This window comes from Chenopodium album, chromosome 15 (genome assembly GCF_948465745.1).
Source record: "Chenopodium album chromosome 15, dcCheAlbu1.1, whole genome shotgun sequence".
In the NCBI taxonomy this organism is placed as follows: domain Eukaryota; kingdom Viridiplantae; phylum Streptophyta; class Magnoliopsida; order Caryophyllales; family Amaranthaceae; genus Chenopodium; species Chenopodium album.
The window spans coordinates 15,018,057-15,040,996 of NC_137848.1; the positions used below are offsets into that span (position 1 = coordinate 15,018,057).

Consider the following 22,940-nt stretch of genomic DNA (forward strand, 5'->3'; position numbering starts at 1 on the left):
TGTTTATTTATTGTCTATTCTTTCTACTTTTAGCTTTTTATATGCAACCGTAAGGGCTGCATATATCTTTTTCTTTTAATATATAGTATAGATTTTTCAAGAAATAACAAAATATGTTGTTGTATGGATATTCACATTGCTCCATTTTTCAATACAATTAAATAAATTTTATTAGGAAAATAATTGAAAAAAACTTCGTGTATAGTTAATTTTTTTTTATTATTTTTTTTTAATGTCACAAATTATAGCAATATGGAGATTCGAACTCTTAACCTATTATAACAAAAATGGCTATTTAAGCATCTAAACAAATTATCAACTATGTAATTAATATGTAAAAAAAATTACATAAGTGCAAAAGGTTCAATGAAAAAAAAAAGACACTTAAAGAACAACTCAATTTTAGTTGACAATAACAATTTCAGTTTTGAAAAGCATTTATAAAAAAATTATCAATTGTACGTCTAAAATAGTAGCAACCAGGGTAACGCCCGAGCTACTCACTAGAAAAATATAGAGTAGGCTTATAATATAAAGTACTCGTTTTATTAGTAAGAGAGAAAATAATAATAATAAAAAAAGTAGTTTGTGTGGGATTGGTAGGAAAGAGAAATAATAATATATTTAAAAAAAAAATATTAATTCATAAGTAAAAAGTCATACGATATCTACAAAGATATTTGAATATAATAAATACATGACAATTGAATCAAATAAAAACATCCTTTCAGCAAAGCTACGATCGTTTTTGCAAATCGGACATTCTTCATACCTTTTTTCATATCGCTATGATTTACAACGAGGGGGTTTATCGATCTATTGTAGTCGTGAAGAAAATTTCTATCTAAATCATCTGATTGTAATAGAAGGATTAACCTTTTTCTCGATCCCGCATAAATCTTTACAACTTGTACCATACTAAACTCAAAAAACAAAAACAAAACTAGAACAAAACCTACCATATAGGCACTTACTACACTCAAACCCACTATAGGGTTACTTACTACCTTCAAAGAGTGTAGATTTATTGAAATCATAACCTTAGAGAGAAAAAATAAAATATTTGTGAAAGTGGGATTAGTGGGAGAGAGAAATTATAAAATAATGGGGGTCCTTTCCAAATATGAAAGCGTTGCAATTAATATGAAACACATGTTAAAAGAAAGTGCTATGATTAATATGAAACAAAAGGAGTACTACTTCCGTTAAATATTATGTGCAACTTTTGCCAAAAACGGATGATCAAGATTATGTGCAACTTTTTTTTTTCTTATTTTAGTAAACAAAAAGGCTTAAAAAGACTGATATACCCTTACTTAAAAACTCAGATTTGAATAATTAAATAGAATGGTCCCATTTTCTGTCTCCCTTTTTTAAGTGGGGTAGTCCCATTTTCTCTCTTCCTTATAATAAAATCAGATTTCCTCACCCTTATTTAAGTGTAGTGGTCTCTCTCTCTCTCTCTCTCTCTCTCTCTCTCTCTCTCTCTCTCTCTCTCTCTCTCTCTCTCTCTCTCTCTCTCTCTCTCTCTCTCTCTCTCTCTCTCTCTCTCTCTCTCTCTCTCTCCTAATAAAATTATATTTCCCCACCTCTTTTAAAGTAGAGTGGTCTCATTTTCTCTCTCCCCTTTCTTTAATTACTTTCCATTACACTAGTTAATTTTTGCCCTCTCAAATTTTGCCTTGGTAACCCCACACCCTTCAAATTTGCACATACTCCCTCTATTTTAAAATACTTGCTCTATTTCTCCTTATGCGAAATTTTAGGAGAAATTAGAGAAAAGTAATAAAATATGGAGGTAGTGGGGTAGGTGGAAGTATGAAAAATTTTAAAAAGCAAAAGTAGTGGAAAGAATTGGAGGAGAGAGAACATGAAATTAATAAAATATGATTAATGGTGGGTCCACTAGGTAAGAAAAATTAATTAAATATTGTAAAAGTTTTCCAAATAAGGAAATAGAGCAAGTATTTAAAAACGGCCGAAAAAAAAAGTAGAGCAAGTATTTAAAAACAGAGGGAGTAACATTTAACGAAGGTAGTATAAAAAAACTAGAGACTACGCTTAAATGATACTCCCTCCGTTTTAAATACTTGCTTCACTTTCCTTATTCGGCCGTTTTTAAATACTTGCTCCATTTTCTTATTAGGCAAACTTTTACAATATTTAATTCATTTTTCACACTTAGTGGACCCAACATAAATCATAGTAGTATTTTATTAATTTCATATTCTCTCTCCTCCAATTCTCTCCACTATTTTTGCTTTTTACAATTTTTTATTCTGCCACCTACTCCATTACCTTCATATTTTATTACTTTATTCAATTTTTCCTAACTCTACAAGTGGAGAAAATGAGCAAGTATTTGAAAACGGATCGAGTATTTAAAGCCGTACCAATAACTAATAAAATAAAAAGGAAATACGCATCTACAAAATTCAGTCACCAACGACTATCATACATTCATACGTAAGCCCAATCACCAGAAAAGCACATTAACTACAAGGTGGAGAATTAAAGTCTCTTCCATCATTCAAAAAGTACAACCACGCTACTTTTTCCCCCAAATTCAACCCTAAATTCTCTCATTTTCAATTCAAATTCCTCCCTAAATCCTCTCAATTTCACTTCTACCTCTTTTAATTTAATCGATCGATTCGTCAATTTCGTCATCATCATCAATTTCAAAATTCCCCCAATTTCAGCTCGTCAATTAGGGTTTTCTTTTTCACAATCGAATTCATTGGCTTGATAATTGATGGGGATTTCTAGGGTTTCCATAGAACCCTCAAATCCTTCTACTTCATCTTCCTCGTCTCCGATTACCTCATCAATTGCTGTCATTGAGACTATTAATGGAAGCCATGAATTCAGAATTAATGGTTATACTTTGTCAAAGGGGCTGGGAATAGGGAAGTACATTGCTTCTGATACTTTCATGGTTGGAGGTTATTCCTGGGCTATATACTTCTACCCTGATGGTAAAAGTCCCGAAGATGCCGCGAGCTATGTTTCGCTGTTCATCGCCTTGGCTAGTGAAGGGACTGATGTTAGAGCTTTGTTTGAATTGAAGCTTCAAGATCAAAGTGGGAAGGAGAATCATAAAGTTCATTCTCATTTCGGCCGGCCCCTTGAGACCGGTCCGTATACTCTTAAATACCGCGGTAGTATGTGGTAAGCCTGGAGATTTCTTGTACTTTTAGAGTTTATTGGATCATTTTTTTTTATGATTGTTGTTAATTTTTGTGAATTTGTTTGTTATGTGATGGTAATTTTGACTTTTGAGATTGGTAGGATGATGATCATACAAAATAGGCTGCTATTAGCTATGTATGATGTATTGTTATTGGTATGTATGCTGAGTGTTAATTTATGTGTATATGTTATGGGTGCTGGTGAATCTTATGGATGATTTTGTTGAATGAGGTGAGATTATTTAGAGGTTTTGTCTGCCTTTTAAATCAGGTGTGTGTGTTCGATTGCTCGTTTAGTGTATAGCGGTCATGATGTTTATGATCAGGTGAGTGGTTTGGAACAATGTTGCTGTGAACCTGTGATATATAGATAACTAAGATAAGTGTGGGTTGATTTAGATGGTTTGATGCTTACATACATATTAAGGTATGAAGAAACCAAGCATGAACCTGGAGATTGATACTGACTGACTGAATAATGAAGATGGTATATGAAGGATGGCACTTTTGGCGATATCTATCTCAAATATGGGACTTTTGGCTGAAATAGGTAGCCATTTGTATTTATCGAAGGGTTTTTGATGATCACTATGTTTCAAATTATTGAACTTTATTATCTGGATAAATTCTAGTAAGCTCGCTTAAGTGACTTTAAGCATGTTAGATCTTGGTTCAAATCAGCTCTGTAAATATACAATTACAGTACAATTTCTCAGCAACTAAGGTGAAAGAATAAGAAAAAGAGTTTATTGTTTGTTGTTAAGAGTCATTTGAATGGGCTTCTAGTGAATTAAAATTTTTTGTTTATTAGTTTGTTTATGCTTGTTTCTTTCTCTATCTCACACTTTTTTGATAGGTTTTTTAGCTGTGTTGAAGCCTTGAAGGGCATGATGTTGTACATATCCCTCATATACATAAAAGATACTCCCTTAGCATCTTTCTATGTCGAGCCTTATCACTTATCTCTAAAGGAATATATATGGTCATTATCTTTACATTTCATTCGTAATATCTTTTTTTTGGGGTTGGTTGGTTTTGATTTTTTCAAAATGTGCCTGATTTTTTATTTGGTGGCTCCCCTGATATTGGTTTTGGCCTGATTTTTAATTGGTGATTGCCATGATGTTGGTTTTGCTTCTAACTTGTTGATTGTCTCAGGGGTTATAAACGCTTCTACAAAAGGACAACATTGGAGTTATCTGACTACCTTAAAGACGATTGTCTTGTGATCACAGGCACTGTTGGTGTTGTGCAATCGCATACAAAGGGACCTAAACAATACTTAATACCAGTCCCACCCTCTGATATAGGAAAACAATTTGGGCAACTTTTAGAGAGCAAGACCTGTACTGATGTAAGCTTTGAAGTCGATGGGGAGATTTTTGATGCACACCAGGTGATCCTGGCAGCCAGATCACCTGTGTTTAGGGCTCAACTTTTTGGTCCGATGAAGGAAAAAAATATGCAGTGCATACGAGTTGAGGACATAGAAGCTCCAGTGTTCAAGGTCCTTTTCTGTCTTACTTCTCTACCCTTTGGTAATATTGTATGCATATTATTGCTTTTTCTGATTGCATTACTGCTCTGTTTTAAGTCATTTCTTCTGTTTCGTTTTGTTACTTGCATAATATTGGTTTTTGAATGCGTGAATGGACAAATTTAGTCTATTGGTGGTGAAACTGGGGTGGGTGTTATTCCTTGTTCTGGCTTGTGGGGACTGAGGAGATATCTCTGTTTAAGCCCCTACCTCCAATATGAATATATGATGAGACCGTAGAGCAATGTTTGCCCTATGGCGTTGCAAAAGAGTTTCTGTTAGATGCTTTGTTTGTGGTGTATTATTGTCTTAATCCATCACTATCAAGGATTCATAATGACTTTGTGTTTAAATACCGTGTATAATAATTTTTTCTCATCCTTACCCCATCATTTCCTCTGAGTTGGGGTTTAGGAAATGTGTCTTTTTTTTCCCAGACATCTAAATTAGTATTATTGTCCAACTGATGGAGTAGTACTATTTTTGTTCTCATCCTAGGAATTATCTTGCCCTGTAGGCTCTTTAAGAAATGTGTAACAGTAGCTGCTAAGATATGCCTATATTTAACTCAACAATATCAACAATTGTTAAGGATTACAAATCATAGCAGTGGGGTCTCTTCATGGAGCTTGATTATTTTTCAAGGGTCATAGTTTCTGCTAAATTGCACCTTAGCTGCAGAACCACTCAGGTTATAATCCCTCTCAATAGTATCATCTTTTTGCGAAGATTACACTCAGATGGCCTCCCCTGTTCCGTACTAGCATTAAAAATAATCAAGTGAGTTTTTGGTTTGAACATGAGAGGAGCATGATTAATGGGTTACATTCGAGTTGATTACTTTATGAGTTTCCTTTTCTCTGGTTCTCCAGGATGTTGCATGCTCTTTTACCTTTGCAGATAATGCCTAAAATCTTAATAGAGATTTAAATCTTTTCCGTTAGACGTTCCAGATGTAGATGGCTCAATGTGGGATATTTTAAGCTTTTGGATCATAATCGAGAGAAGCATTTGCCATTTTTTCCCCTCTATTTATAAAGATTTTTGTATTTGGTTTTGCACATTGATGCCTTATTTTGGCTTTGTTGAAATAAGCCTTGCAGACTTCTCTCATGGGACTTTTCTTTTGGCATTGCTAATATCTTTCATGATCATTTTTTCTCTATGTTAGTAAAAGAAGTTATAATTTTATCCCGGTGTTTGACAATACAGCTTTATTTCACTTGAATAGGTCATTATGTATAAATTTATTTTACTTCTATTGAAGGATCAGATCTCATAAGGTGCTATGGCTTTGAGCTTAGAGCAATCTATTAATTAGCTATTGCATCTTTGTTGCAGCCTCAAAGAATGTTTCTACTTGATTACTATTGCATCTTTGAAAATTAGAGATTTTTTTTTTCCTTTCTTTCTCTGTTTTTTTTTTTCTTTTTCTTTTTCTTTTATTTTTTTTTTTATTTTTTATTTTTTTTCCGTAGAGTTTCTAATTTTTTCGTGTTTTAAATTTCAGGCTTTGCTGCATTTTATTTATTGGGATGAATTGCCAGATATGAACGAGCTGATTGGTTCAAATTACAAAGGAGCTTCAACCTTAATGGCTCAGCATATGCTTGCTGCAGCAGACCGGTATGGACTGGAGAGGCTAAAACTTCTATGTGAGGCTATACTAAGTGGAGATGTTGCCATAAATAATGTAGCAACAACTTTAGCCTTGGCTCAGCAGCATCAGTGTTTCCAACTAAAGTCCAAGTGTCTGAAGTTCATTGCATTGCATCAAAATCTAAGAGGTAAGCTAGACGGAAAACTTTTTAGACCTTATTAGAACTTGTTTTAGTTGTAAATTGGACTTGTGTAGCCCTTATTACCCTTATCAGAACTTATATTTTCTGAACTTATGTTTTCTGAAATTATATCAACCCTAATCCTGCCCGAACTTATTTTTCCTGAAATAAGTGGAAACAAGATAAATAGAACAGAGCCTTAATGATTTATGATATGTACAAATAACTCATGCAATTATACTACGGAGTAATTTATAAGTCTTGTTTAAGAACTGAATGTAATTATGTTTGATGTTCAACACTCTGTGTGTGAGATATTATTGTCTTGACTCAATGGGTAAGAATTAGGGAAGCAGCTTCTTCTTGAATTTGGTTAAGTGTACTGCAATTAGTTTAGGTGTGGTAGTCATGCTTTTGGCTTTTGTTTTCTTTTGCATCTGTATCTTGTCTCAAACTGTAATGTATTCTAACAAATACAATCAAGTTGATATAGTGGCACTTTTTCTATACTCGTAAAAAGAATTAGGAAGCTGCTTATTTATGTTATTTGTCAAGTGTGCTGCAGGCCTGCAGTTAATTTGATGTGGTAGTCATTTTTTGGCTTTTGTTTACTTTTGTATCTGTAGATTATCACTCTTTAGATTATCACCACAATTATGTATTAAAATAATATGACCATATGGTTCTTTTACCTATTCTTCATCACTTTAATGATATTTTGAATAGCTCTCTGAAATTGTAAATGGTTTGTTTCAGCCGTAATGCAGACAGAAGGTTTTGAGTACCTCAAAGAGAGCTGCCCGTCTGTCATTAGTGAGCTACTAGAGTACGTAGCGAGAATTAGTGAACATTCTAAGGCTTCTTTTGCCTATGGAAGTGAGGTCACTATGCTGGATGGTGGCGACATGAATGGAAGAAGAGTGAAGCAGCGGTTATATTGAGTACATAATTTCTTGTAGAATTATTCGAGTTAATAAATTAGGTTGTTAGACAATTAAACAGATCCTTGTTTGTTAGACTTTGTGAGTGTATTTGACAAGGTAATCTCCGGATATTGTTATATAGGGGCAATTCTTTTAGCATGGTTTCTATTAAATGTTAATTTTACGGCGTGCTGCATAAGACAACGCTAATACTCAGTAATATACTATGAAACCTCTTATGTAAAGCACAGGTTCAAATTCTTCTTTCCATAATATTTGTAATTTGTTCTGCCATTGTGGCTTTTGAAAAAATTTGAATGCAAAAGAAAATATTTTCCTTAAGGATTCAAGAAAAAGGTTTGAAGAATATAATTCAACGAAGTAAATTGCCATGGAGCTATGCAGTTGAATTACATCATAGTGCATGATGTTCTTGGGTTATTCACCACTTGTAGAACTTCTGGTACTTCTTCACATTCAGAGGAACATAATCATATGGTATGGTAGTTATCGAATGGTAATCCAAGAAAAGCGTGCTCCATGACAAAGATATGTTCAGTAGAGATCAGAGGGCGGGTTTCACTCATTGCTGAGTAATTGAGGTTTGGGGCTGTCTATCCATGGGTAATGTTATTCCTAAAGTTATTTCATATCTTTAACATGCTATCCCTTGTTCTAGCAAAAGATCTCAAAAGTTCAACAAAACCCTAGTGCATGTATCAATTTCGATCCAAAATTCAGGATCAAATTGATTGATGTTAAAATAGAGAAAATACTAGCTTATCAACAAAATATAGGCTCCGCATTTGTTGATATAATTACGAAAATGCCATACTGACTAGACATTTTTGTTGATTAATTTTCGATTTTGTCACCTAACAAACGAATTTTGTAAATCAAGGTGATAAATTGAGGCTCTCTCATTTTCTTTTAGATTAATTACTATACAAATTTTCATTACTCCTTCCGCCTTATAATAATTGCAACACTTTAACCAGCACACATGCCAGTGCACAACTTTGACCACTAATATTTGTATGAGTAATATACTCTATTCGTCACCGTATGTTCTTCCCATTTGGACCGTGCACGTTTGCCAATGCAAAATTTTGACAATAGTTATAGTTAGTTGCTTATTAGTGAAAATAAAACAATTGCTATTCATTGAGACAAATAAAATAAGACCTGACATGACCTTGTTATGTCTTACGAGTATATATTAAGAGCAATTTAAAAAATTCTCTCACCTTTTCCAAATGGGAAGAATAAAAAAGGACGAGAGAGTATATTGTTAAGAAGTATAAAAGGTTAATTTAATAAAAATATACATAAATACAAAAATTATGTTTTATATATTGGTAAAATGTACTTCTTCTGTTTTTCTTATAGTTGCGAGCTTGCAACACTTCTCTTTTTATGCTTGATTATATTTTTATACATTAGATATTAAAGGCCTGTTGCGATTTACTGAGCTGAGCTGAACTGAAGTGATTGGAGCTTAGTTTAGCTAAACTGAACTGAATTGTTTATGAGAGAAGGAAATTAGGAACTGAATTGAAGTGATTGGAGCTGAACTGAACTAAACTAAACTGAACTGAAATTAAGTTGAAGAGAACAAACCCTAATATTCTATAAATTGATACAAATCTAACAAGATATCACATGACTATATTTTTAATTAAGTATAAATCGTTATAGCTTGTCAAAATGAAACACATGAATAGTGTAAAAGTCAAACTGTTGCAATTATTAAAAGACGGAGGATGTATATTACGTAGTCAAAATAAACGTATGAATAATGCAAAAGTCAAACTATTGTAATTATTACGGATTTAGGGCCCTGTTCTCTTTAGCTTATTTTCAGTTCAGTTCAGTTCAGCTCTAATAAATTCAATTCAGTTCATATTTTAATTTCCTTCTCTCATAAAATATTCAATTAAATTCAGTTCAGTTCAACTCAATTCATTTAAAGTAGTATCATATGAAATGAAAATAAACATTAAAGTGGGACCCTAATGTCGGATAGTAGTGCACAGAAAGTGTCAGCTCATTTACCTCGCTTTCTGTGAATCAGAACCTTCCTTACTCTCAACTCTTCTACCCCGTTAACTCTCTCTCTCTCTCTCCTCCCACCAAACAAAGAACAATTCTTCATACCCTTTACCCTCCCAATCCCATCATCAAACCCTAATTTACCCTCCTCAATTTCCCTTAATCTAACCCCTTTTTGCTTCGATTCAGCACCAATAACCCCTCAATTCTTGAACCGACACCCACAATCGAGTCAATTTCAAGCAAAATCGATCCCAAATTAGAAAAATGGGAATTTCTAGGGTTTGTGGGGATTCCGCAAAACCATCTTGTTCTTCTTGTTCAACGGAAGTAACAACGTCTACTGCTAAAATGGATACTGTAAATGGTTCTCATGAGTTTAAGATTAATGGGTATGCTTTATCTAAAGGGATGGGAAGTGGGAAGTATATAGCTTCTGATACGTTTATGGTGGGAGGGTATTTGTGGGCAATTTACTTCTACCCTGATGGAAAGAGTCCTGAAGATAATGCTACTTATGTGTCGTTGTTTATCGCTTTAGCGAGCGAGGGGACCGATGTCAGGGCGTTGTTTGAATTGAAGCTTGAAGATCAGAGTGGGAGAGGGAGGCATAAGGTTCATTCCCATTTCGGCCGGACACTCGAAAGCGGGCCATATACTCTTAAGTATCGCGGTAGTATGTGGTGAGCTGTTCTTCCTTTATGTTTGGAAATTACATAGATTGATGATTTCATGATTGTTCTGTTGTTGAATTGTTGTTGTTGTTGATGAGATTGTAATGGTGGTTTCTTTGTTCTTTAGTATTTTTGTTTGGAATTGGGTAATTGTGCAGTTTCCATTATACTTTTATTTTTTGGTCATTTGGAAATGAACTAATAAGTGCAGTGGTAGATTAGTTCTGAACTTCTGAATGTATAGAAAATAGCCTTGGAAGGTACGCTAAGGTGTATAATAGACTTTCCAGTAATAGTTATATGAACATTAGGATAATGACTTTCTTTTCTTTTAAGTGTTTTCTAGAATTTGGTTTTTAGGTAGGAAAGGAAATTTAAATTGGAGTATCTATTAATAATTTGATCTTTTAGTTGAGTTATGATTGATTTGGGATAATGGTGTTCTTGAAGATTTTGCTGAGATTATTATCTTTTCATTCTGATTTGAGCAACTTTGATGCTGAAAGGATGGATTATTAGAAAGCTGTTTCCTTCATATAATTTTTCTAATACTTTCCTCTCTCCACTTCTTTCACTGCATTGTAATGATTAGCTAGCCCTCTTCTGTATATTTATTATATTCCTCGCTTGTATCTTACAAGAAAGTGGTGTTCAGTTGTGGGGGGAAATCAGTCTGCCTTCATTACCTGGAGATTACTTTCTGTTTCATAGCTACTCAATTTGCTTATTTTTCTTTGTATTACCACTAACAAGACTCAAAAAAAGAAAATTATTCGTGAAACTGGTAAATTATGGTCTAAATTTGACATATTAGGTAGCAAATTGTAATGGTGAATCGAATAGCACTACTCTTACTGGCTCATTTTATGTTGATTTTCAAAAGAATTATGATTTATCAGAGATTAAGAATGGCTTAATTGGAACTAATTCTTGTGGATTTGGTGTTCCTGACAGATTTACAGAATTTGAAGCTTTTATTAGATTCTAGTCAGCATCTAGACTGTTTGATAGCTATCATTATACCAATACAAGTATAGTTCTTACCCACAATATGGCTGATGAGTTATTAGCTATGCTTGAGTGCCAGGAGGAATCGATTTGATTTCAAGTACCCTAGTAGTGCATTATTAAGTAAGATAGTCTGATTGCAGATTATTAATTGTTAAGGTTTTTGATGGTTTGAAGTTGGATCGCCACATCCCCATCTTTTTGTTAAAAATATGTGAGATTTGTCAATGAAGCGAGATAAATCGTGGGTAAGATGCGTTCAGTTATTAATTATTATATATCTAAAACCAGAATTATTTGGAGATGACTGCACTGATATTTGTCCTGGTATTCTAGATAAGTAGGAAAATCTCTGTGGTCATGCCTTTGCTGCAGAACTGAGACCAATATTTATGCGAGGCCGAGGCTCTCATTGAGCATGTATATTAGAGGAGTACCAATAACTTGGGGGCCCTGCTGTAAAACAAATCTTTGTGGTCCATTCACTGTACAAATCTTATGGGCCTTGTTATATACGATGATTATTTGTATTTTGGGCTGTAAAACATGTGTTCTAGACTAAGATTTCTGTTGGCTACTTATGGTGGGTGTTTGGGTCCCTTTTTTTTGTATGAATTGGCCCTTGGAAGAATTGGGATAACACCATGCTATTATGAAGAGAACCTTGTGCTTGTTCGTCAAATTATAATTATCTGCCGTGCATTGTCATTAGCCCTGTTTTGTGGGGGTGGGTCTTGGGCAAGCAAATTAAGGACTGGAGTGGGTAAGGGATCACCCAACCCGATTCCTTTTTAACTATCTTAAAGCCCTACCATTTAGGAGTGTAGGCGTAAAAACTGATTGGGGGAGAGAGAGAGAGAGAGAGAGTCTAACAGGATTATGCTAAAAGGAATAAAATTAAAAGTGAGAAACATTCTTAAATAGGGGCGGAACCAGAATTTTTTTATTAGTGGGGCCAAAGTTGATATTTGTCCTTGTATCTTTTACACAAATATAATACTGAAATGTGAATAAATAATGAGACTAAGTATTATTTAAAAAATAATGGAAAGATATAATAAAGCAAATTTAATGCCTAGAGTTGTGCTATAATATTATTATACGACATAGTGAACTTAGCGCACTAAAGTATTGCAAATTAAAATAATTTTTTTTTTTAAAAAAAAAAAATGTTAGGATCAAGTTTTGAACTTAAGACCTCTATAATAAATCCCATACAAAATACCAACTCAGCCATTATTCATCTAACATAAATTATTGCAATGTTTAATAGATAAATAATACCAAGGGGGAGGCCATGGCCCACGCAGCGACGCTAGCCCCCCCTGGTTCCGCCACTGTTCTTAAATGGAAAGTGAGTCAATTTTTCAGGAACGAAGGGAGTACAAAAATGCTATTGATTATGGTTATATGATTATTATGGCCTTTTTAGGATGTGATATACATGCAATGATATAATATATGTTTTAAATATCTTTTATGATATTGACTGTAAATGTCTCAAAAGATGTTATTCATGACCTAAAATTAAAATAGCGGCCATGATTTTATTTTATTTTTTGTGTGTGCTCGGGGGAGTTTTAAATGAACATTAAGAGCATTTAAACAATACCAAACAAAATTTCTGCACGCCTAAATGAGATGAATACCATGTTTTTAACAAAACGAGCTTGGAATATTTTTTGGCCTTTTTTTTAATTATTTTTTTTAAATGAACAAGCTATCACCAAGCTTTGATTGAGCTTATTCAAGAGTGCATCTGTTCATTGACATCCTATCCGGGATGGATCTCAAGCCACATGTCATCTTTGTTCTGCCCGAGGTTTTTACCCTTTTTCGCGGGAATCCCAGTTGCTGGAATCTGGTTTTGTTAGTGAATTGGGCAGAGAGTGTGTACAATGTTGTCCTATATGAATGTTGAAGGGAGGGTAGTAAATCAGGTTGCTTGTTGGAATTGTTTATGCCTCTGTTAGTGTATTCCCATGGAAAAGCTCCCACATTGCATGATCTGTATTTCTAACTTAATTTTTTTAATCTGACCTCTTAAAACTTTAATAGCGGATTCTATAAAGATCAGAAAAAAGACTGCTCCTAGTATTTGACCTCTTAATAATAAGTATGAAGGTTGGGCACCTAAAGCAATAGCCCATCTTCTTTGGGTCCTAAAACTCTAATATAGATTCGCTGACTTTTACTGGCTATTTACTGAACTTGTTGAATGTTGAGAAATCAGGATCTTTCTTTCCTTTATTTTTCATTGTCGATTCTAATTTGTATCGTCTCCATATATGATTTTTAAGCTTGTAAGTCTTATCCTATGCTTGCATTTTTCTTCTTTTTTTTTTTTTTTTTTTTTTTTTTTTTGGTGCTGATACTTTGTAGTGAATCTATGACTAATTAGGGGATACAATTCGGTGAGATAGGTGTATGGAATAAGAAATATCTCACCTTCCTAATTGTATACATCTTGAGTGCATGTTTAGAGAAGAAATAATTAGAATTACATGAACTGAAGAGTTGCAAAATAAATCATATTGTTATGTAAATTTGTACTACAAGAATAGTTATTGAATATTATATCTTAATTTGATTAAATTGCGAAAAAAATGGATGTGACGGATAATTCGAAGTAGTCTTTGAAGTACAAAGGAGGCAGTAGAATAATAGCTTGGAAGCTGTTCGGAGGCTTGGCTGAGGTATCTTTGCTTCATGGAGAGCACCTCAAAAGTATATCACAGATGTTTCTTTAAATTCCCTCAAAGTTTCATCACAGATTTTGCTCAATCTGTATTCTTCTGGCTTAGTTTATTGTCATTTACTTCTAGATGAAAGGTTTCAACTTAGCCACCTACTTGTCTTTCTGTTGTCCTTCCTGCTTCAGACTTTTCATCAGCGTTTCTTTTTTTTTTTGGATGGAGGGTGGTTGAATGTCATCACTTACTTGCTGTCATGTTCTTGACATACTTCAGGGGCTACAAACGATTTTATAAGAGGACATCTTTGGAGCAATCTGACTACCTTAAAGACGATTGCCTTCTGATTCGTTGTATTGTGGGAGTTGTGAAGACGCAAACAGAGGGACCCAAACTTTACAGAATACCAATGCCACCTTCTGATATGGGACAGCAGTTTGGACAACTTCTAGAAACTAAAAGGGGAACTGATGTACATTTTGAAGTTGATGGCGAAGTATTTGCTGCTCACAAGTTGGTATTAGCAGCACGCTCACCTGTGTTTAGGGCTCAGCTTTTTGGTCCAATGAAGGATAAAAGCACAAAATGTATAATTGTTGAAGACATTGAAGCACCAGTTTTCAAGGTTTTCACTTCTTTCTGATCATCTTTTTATTTGTCTTTGTATTGCACTTGCATGTTACTGTGGTGGGATTTGAAATATGGTTGTGTCTGGTCCTTGTTGCCTTTTCCGCTCCGTTTAATTGTTTATGGAAATCACATTGCTATGCAAAATTTCTGGCAGTGTGGATATAGATGATATATAGTTTGTAATGAGCTTTGCACCCTATCCTGTCTTAATTTTGCATGATTAGGGCTTTTTATTAAGCTGAAAAAGAAAGACTAGGCTTAATTTGATATGGAAATTATTAACTTATTATTATGGTCTGAGTTTTTTCCTAAGATGGTGAGCCTATAAAGCTGTTCATGGACTGAGCTTGGTGATTTGGTCACTTATTGGTTAGTTTTGGTTACTTTGCAATTTTGATTTTAGAATATACTTCGTTTCCTTTTTTTTGGGGGTGGGGGGTTGGTTATGGTTGCTTACATCTTAACATCATCAGATTGATCCTATGAACAAGTGGTGATGGTTTTTGTTTAAGGAAAGAGTATTTGAGTATTGTACTATTTTTGTTCACTTTCTCTTTGGGTGCACTATAAGTTGTTCAATTTTGAAACTTCAGTAAGATAGCTTTAAAAATGTACAGTATCTTGATGCTTTTTTTGAGGCTCATTGGCTACTTTTATATGGAATAGAAATGTTCCATCAAAAGGTGGAATCTGATGACTCGCAGTTGAAAAGGTCTTTTCCTTATTCTAAGTGGCTTCATCATCTTGTTCAGCAGCGGTTCCTTGGCTTGATTACCCTACCAGGTTAAGATTGTCAAGGGCTCTGATCATCATTAAGTTGGTGGTTTGCTAAATATAACTTGCTGTATACAACTCTGATCCACAGGCGTTGCTTCACTTCATGTATTGGGATGACTTGCCGGATATGCAAGAGCTAGCAGGTTTGAATTCCAAAGGGGCTTCCACGTTAATGGCCCAGCATTTGCTAGCTGCTGCAGATAGATACGGACTTGAACGGCTCAAACTGCTTTGTGAGGCTACCTTATGTGAAGATGTTGCCATAAACAACGTTGCAACAACTTTGGCATTGGCAGAGCAACATCATTGCTCCCACTTGAAATCTGTTTGCCTGAAGTTTGTTGCATCACGTGAGAATCTGAGAGGTAAATCACAACTATGACTTTTTATCATGTACAAAGGCTTCTTATTGAGAATTGAAGGAACATCATGTTAAAACTTAAAAGTCATTTTTGACCTGAGAACTAGTCAATTATCGATACTTGATCGGAATCTTTCTGAACTTATTTTTAGTTGTGAAGAGTGAATTGAACTTGTGTAGAGGAGCACATCTGAACCTATAACTTATTTGACTTTACAAGTTGTATACTTTTTTAAACCAAAAGAACAAAACTTAAAATTGAACACTACTTTAGAGTCGAGAAAATCTTGTTCTCTAAATGAAGAGCTTATGCGCACATTCTAGGGCTATTATTGTTTAAGCACTTTTTTGAAAGGTTGATTTCTGAAAATAACAAAACTGTTTTTGGTGTTTCAGCTGTTATGCAAACTGAAGGGTTCGAGTACCTGAAGTTGAGTTGTCCATCCGTAATTAGTGAACTACTGCAATTTGTTGCTAAAATCAGTGAGCATTCTATATCTGTAGTGGGTTTTGGGAGTGATCCGATGCCAGATTGTGGAGACATGAATGGAAGACGTGTGAAGCCAAGGATATACTGATATATACATATATATATATTTTCTTTCTTTTTTTTTTTTTGGGGGGGGGGGGGGGGGTGATTTGTTGGTTGCTGTTTTGTTTGTTCCATTGTCTTCTGTTTGCAACATTTTTTCCTGATCTGTTCTGGTAATTGTTGTATGTAGTATTTTTATACCATAAAGAGAAAGGATTTGAATGTGGCGGAGGAATACTCAACTCCATTGTGTCGCTTTCGTGATGACATTCAATAACATTTGAGACTGGTTTAAGCTTTATAAATTCAAGAAAACAAGAAAGATCAGAAAACTCTGTATATTGAGTGTAGAAGCTATATTATATGTTACCAAATTTAAAAGTAGTACTCCCTAGTGTGGTGATGCCTTGGGTTGCTTCTTTTTACTTGTATAATTATATAATTGTGTTCTACTATTTTCTTAGTGTTTTGGTATTATTTTAGAAGTTTCTATCGTACTTAAGTTTTTGCAAACAAGATAACGATTCAAAACAGAATATATTAACTTGTTGCCATTGTACACATACACGACCAGATTACTCGTCATAATTATTGTTTTTGATGATTTAATGTTAATAACGATTCAATTTTATAATTACGACTAAATTTCTTGTCGTCATTTTTCTCACGTACAACAAGATCACCAATTAATTGTTTAACATCAATTTTTCACTCCTTAATGATGTAAATGTCAAATTTTTACTACTTCGTGATGTAATTGTCACTTTAATATATTAACTTACGCAATCAGTGATAGTTAAACCCAAATGGAGTAAGAACTAACTTTACCCTAAACAACAAAGGGAAAGAAGCAATTGAGTTGCAAGAGAACACAAGTGTTTAGAAAAAAAAAATTTATTGTATTGATGAACTCTCAACTTAATTTGTACAATTGATACTTGGAACCTATGTAGTATAGTGCTCGATCCTACTAACAAGGCTATCGGGAAACTTTCCTAACCAGCTAACCTACTCAAATGAAGGGTTCAATTCTAGACTACAACCTTGTAATACACACATTATTATTATAACTTTCTAACTTGAAATTTTAGATGCCTCAATATTTAAAAGGTGACCAAGACAACAGCAAGAAGGGACAATTCAATTATACGAAGTACAAGTATAACTAAGCAATTCTTAATCTAAAATAAATACTTCTTTAACCAAGTAGAGATCGGATGCGTTTGACTCTATGAACAATTATAGAAACAGCCATATGTTCAAGTACTCTCTAAACATACAAGTGATTATTTGAGTTTTACCTGCAAATCAATTTGATAATTTTACCTACAATATCGAGCTACAATAATTCTTTCAAAATTTTCATTAATTAAGGGTATGTTCTGTTCACCTTATTTTTACTTATTTCATAAGTTCAGTTAAGTTCAGTTCAGGTTTAATAAGTTCCAATAATGGTTACTCAACTACAAATTACAACAAAATAAGTTTTAATAAGGTCTTGTAAGTTCAACTGTTCAGATAAGTTCATATCAGTGAAAATTAGGTGAATGGAACACACCCTAAATGCATGTAATAACAAGTGATTACATCTTCTGAATGCAACAAATTCAAGTTTATTAATTAAAATAGAAAACATGCATCCTTTTATAAACAAAAGGGTTAGTTAATGAAACGAAAATAATCACATGAATGGTTAATAACAAAAACTTTAGAGTTAAGCATAAAAGAAGGACCTCACTTTTCAAATTTTTCACTGTTAAGGACCTCTCACTTTTTTTTTTTTTTTTTCACCTTTAAGGACCTAACATTTACTTTTCGATAACAATTAACAATAATTAACCCAAGTTGAGTTAAGCCTTGGTTAATTGAACCACATATACCCCACGTTTTTCTTCCTCACTAATTCTCTCTCCTCTTCCTAAAGCCCTTCTCCTCTTTTTTTTTTATTTATTTTTTATTTTATTTTTTCTTTTATTATTTATTTATTTTTAATTCACAACTTTGTTTTTCATTTTAACTTTCAATCTTTCATTGCTTTATTTATGGGTAGCAGAATTTATTGCCCGTCTTTGATTCTTCAATCTTCATTAATAACTTTGCAATTCTTTCGACCGTTTGTAAACTAAAATTAAAAAAAAAAATTATAAGTAGTGTCGTAGTGGTATGATTCAAGTTCGTTGATGATTTTTTAAAGGTTGTATGGTATATAATTACAAATTAAATCCCTTCTCCTCTGTTTATTTGTTTGTTCCTTGAATTTTTTCATTTTTATTTATAATTTTCGATTTATAAATACTTTCAAAGGCGTAGTCGTCGAGGTCCTTGTTCTTCTTCTTCAATCAGTAACTGGTAGAATTTAGTTCAAGCTTTATTTATCCGATCGTAATTTAGGTCGAAATTTTTGTATTCTATTTTTCCATAATTTGGTTTCTTCGATCGATTTTGAGGTTTTTTTTGTTTTTGTTATTCAATTTTGATTTTGTTTTCAATAGGATCTAAAACTCAAATTTGTATTTTTTTTAGTTTATGTTTTTGTTATTTAATTTGATTCAATTAGTAATGGGTTAACATTCTGTTTCTTTCTTTGATTTTGAAAATTAGATTTTATTGAATTGAGTGTTGTTTTGATGGATCTGTGTGTATATTTGAGAGTGTTGCTTAGTACTAATTTTTTTTATTTGTAATTGATTTTACCATCTCAAAAAAATAATGCAAATTAATCAGCTGAAAATTTGAGTCAAATATGATTAATTTCGATTAATTTCAATCACGCATGGATTATTAACTTGGAAGTTACAATATATTGAAGCCAAAGTATTAAGTTTTTGATGAATTTAAATTCTCCAAGGACTTAACATTTGTATTTGAAGGACTTAAGTTTTCAATTTGAAGGACTTCACTTTTTGGTTGGAGTTCAGGTGGGTTAACTAACTGAAAAACTAACCACAGGTCCTTAAAGATGAAAAAATAAGTAGGAGGTCCTTAAAAGTGAAAAATGTAAAAAGTGAGATCCTTCCTTTATACTTAACTCAAAAATTTGTAATGAATAATATCATGGAATAACTAAAAACAGTGTCTTAAATAATACAGCATGCATGCATGCCCTAATAATTAATAATCAAATTAAAACATCTAGAATTGAAATTACTACTTCTCATACGAGTAATTAAAAGATAGCACAACACACTATCTAATTAATTAGCTAGAATTAACTTGATAATACTTCTAAAGCATAATACTTCTCCAATCTCCATACACAATACGATTAATTGATCTTAGACAAACTTAATCCATTGAGTATCGATACCCTATTACTTTTCCAAAGTGCTTCACGGGCGTTCCTTTGATAATCACAAAGTGAACAAAGTTATCGTTCCGAAATGTTGCAAGAACAATGGCATCACCTTCTTTTAGCCCATGATCATTCTTAAGTTTAGACCACTCACCACTTCGTCCGTTCTTCAAAACATACTTATATCCGGGATCCCTATATTCCGCCTTTTGCTTCTCGCTTTGTTTGTAATTCCATTTAGTTAGTAGTATTTCATACTCCGACATTCCAACAATTACCTTCACATTTATATTCGAGTTTTTATTTCCATCCACCTTTAAATTAATGTGTTCTTCCTCATGATTTGTTAGAAACGTCTCAATGAGACTATTTCTTGGAATGGCTAATCGTCCTTTATCACCTTTGATGTCGTCTTTTGTGAGTTTCTTCTCCATAATAATCTTGGCATCGGTAACTTCTTCGTATCTCAAATCGTGCTTCATATGGTCAATTATTGATGCTAATAAAATACCATCATCATCAATAGATGCTCGATCACTTTTGCTTTTTGAAAGGGTTAATTTTCTGGAGATAATAGAATTATTACTCAACTGTTTCTTGGCTTTTGGTTGTTCTTCTTGGGAAGTACTTGGTACGGAAAAAGCCATAGCATAAGTCCGTTTATCGGCTTGCTTCCGATCATCATTCTTGTTGATAACCATAGTGTTTTGTAGGGTTTGAGGCTTTGCAATATGAAATTTACTTGATAAAGATTTGATCAATGAAAAAGAAAGAAGGAAAATGCTTACAAGGAACGAACGAATGTGGCTAGGGTACGTGAATAATTTTTGCAAAGTAAAAAAAAATTAAATTGTATGATAATGATTGATATGATATATATAGGAATATATGAAGAATTTAGGAAGAATTAGGAATAATGAGTTACTTGATGGCCAAGTAGTTTCCATAAATATGTTGTTTAGCTAAGTAATAATTTTTTTAAATGAAAATCTTAATCCCTCTAGATTATGTTATTTAAGAAAATATTTTAGGAAATAAAATTGTAATTACAGTAGATTTTGTTATTAAAGATCTAAGAAGACAAATGTAATTATCTTAGTCTAAATCATGTAGTATTCAAAAGCTATTGATTATTAATTAATTATCTTGAATTCTATTAAAATAATTTATCTTGAATTCAGTTTTTATATTCTGATCTTTGCAATGTGATTTTACTTAGGGGCCGTTTGGTTTGTATAGGGTAAACGGAATGGAATGAACAAAGGGGAAGAAAGAGAATGGAATGAAAAACCATTCCATTTATAATGTTGTTTGTTATAAAAAAAACAGAAGGAAACAAACCACCACACTGTAGGGTTTTATAGGTACTACGCAGCGGAAATAACATGAATCATATTCATACAGTACCTAATCCAAGGATCTAATGCATAACACATAAAGCACAAATAATCGTACCTTTGAAGCGTGATTCCACGTGCGATCGAGCAAGAACAAAGGGAGATAAAGAACCTCAAACGTGATTCCTCTACTTGGTCTACGGGCACAGATTAAGACCTCCACTAATGCTAGTTAGTCGCGAAAGAACACTTTTATCGACCTTCTACGGAGATGGACGAACGATCAACTAGGCAAGAACCACCGCGCAACACCACGTGGGCCACTAGGGGTGGCCGGCCGTGGGTGAGAGGGGAGGAGAGAGGCGTGCAAGTGAGAGAGGGAAGATGAGGGCTTTTGGATGGTGGTTGCTTGATTCACAATTCACTGTATTGTCAATTGTGACTTGTCTTGCAACCCTAGGCAAGGTTATTATTTATAGATCGCATCTCTAAATAATAGCCCAAGTCCAAATCCAAGCCCACTTCCTAATCCCACTCAAACTATACTTAGCCCACTCATGTTTATGACTAATTGATTGCTCATGAGGCCCATTAATGGGCCTCTAACTTGCTTAACCCAATACCCTTGTGTGTGACCAATATAGGATCCATTCTAAAGGGCTTTGGGCTATTTGACTAGCCCAAAGATCATCTCTCATAGTCTAGCAACAGAGGATGACGCCCCAATAGAATGAACTTATTATCTCCATAATAGTGATCCTTGATATATCTAGTAATTGCACTTATCGAAGACACAATTCCTTCAATCTCCCACTTGTCTGAGACAAGTGCGCAATATTCAAATTCCTTAAGTCATTTTGTGTCGATTTGATAATATGATTGCATCTTATGTAATCTATATTAATCTACAAATCATTTCTTGAAATCCGAGTTAGAATTACAAAACAAATGGTTACTATGTAACACATTTGAGCACGGCCATGCATTTTCTGAATTCTCCCTCTTCAAGAGGCCAAAACACGACACATTCCTAATTTAATAGGTAGACTCTATCCAATCTTGTGGCAACCAAAGCACCCACTCAACTTCTGAAATAACCAGGAAACACCCTTTATAATCTCCAGTTACGGAAAGACGTTTGAATGTACCACAGTTATAACATCCATTGAATAAGATCAATGTTCCACTCATGTCAAAGGAATCCACTAATATATCCGGAAGCTCTATACTTGAACTTCAAAGTAGGTCAATAGTTCGATCATGCATCATTCATGCATATCCATGTGATTGACCGAGCATCACTACGCTCCTATAGCCCATGAAACTGCGCTATCCAATCAATCTTAACATGCTAGTTCAGTATAAGAAATCATTTATGTCCACTTTAATGATTCCGAACTAGGAACTTAATAATATATGAATTTAGTTCACCTGTGGGGTTTCATTCAAAAGGTCATTAACCTAGTGAGCCCATCAATTCATAATTATTTTGGACATTTTATTTAATCTTGAAACCACGATTAAATAAGATTGAAACTTTGTTTCAATTGATAAACATAATTCTGCAAGCTAATGTATTTACTTTTGTAATATGCTTTCTCAAAACATACACAACTAAAATTACATAACTTGCTTCAATCCAAAAACCTTAGTATGACTCTCATACCTTGGTTATGGAAGGGGTTTAGAAAGTAGAGTTCATGAGACATTCTCATAAACATGAATTTTGCAATTTCTAAATTTTATAATCATTTTCATCTCCATACACTAAGAATTTTCCTTCGCCCTTTCGCAAGGAACTTTGGAATTTCTAATTTGTATTCCAACGTTACATTGGATTACGATTGAAATCTATCATCACTTGTTCTTTAAAACACGTGAATCAAATAGACGAGTATAGTCCATGACATGCATGATGCATCCTTTGCAAATTGCATAAGGATCATCTCTCAAAATCTTAATTTCATCAAACTTTCTTAAAGTATTAAATCATTAAGCAACGTGCCATGTCACATGGGATTGAAACTCTTTCAATATAATGTTGAACCCTATAAGAATCTTATCAATATAAGCTTCTTAACCAAACTCAAACATCCTTCGAGACCTATCTATATAGATCTTGAATCCCAAATGTACTCATTTTCTTCTTCAA

At 33.5% G+C, this 22,940-nt stretch overlaps 2 protein-coding genes across 2 annotated transcripts; both read left to right on the top strand.

Moving 5' to 3' along the window:
* Positions 1 to 2,452: 2,452 nt before the first annotated feature.
* On the top strand, positions 2,453 to 7,774 carry LOC145583001 (BTB/POZ and MATH domain-containing protein 2-like). Its single transcript, XM_081640099.1, has 4 exons — positions 2,453 to 3,171; positions 4,350 to 4,698; positions 6,239 to 6,515; positions 7,266 to 7,774. The coding sequence occupies exons 1-4, from the start codon at positions 2,756 to 2,758 to the stop codon at positions 7,448 to 7,450; spliced, it is 1,227 nt and encodes a 408-aa protein (XP_081496225.1). The 5' UTR covers positions 2,453 to 2,755; the 3' UTR covers positions 7,451 to 7,774.
* A 1,740-nt stretch (positions 7,775 to 9,514) lies between these two features.
* LOC145583002 (BTB/POZ and MATH domain-containing protein 1-like) lies at positions 9,515 to 16,614 on the top strand. The gene is made up of 4 exons (XM_081640101.1): positions 9,515 to 10,167; positions 14,136 to 14,484; positions 15,355 to 15,631; positions 16,024 to 16,614. The coding sequence occupies exons 1-4, from the start codon at positions 9,752 to 9,754 to the stop codon at positions 16,203 to 16,205; spliced, it is 1,224 nt and encodes a 407-aa protein (XP_081496227.1). The 5' UTR covers positions 9,515 to 9,751; the 3' UTR covers positions 16,206 to 16,614.
* The last annotated feature ends 6,326 nt before the right edge of the window (positions 16,615 to 22,940 follow it).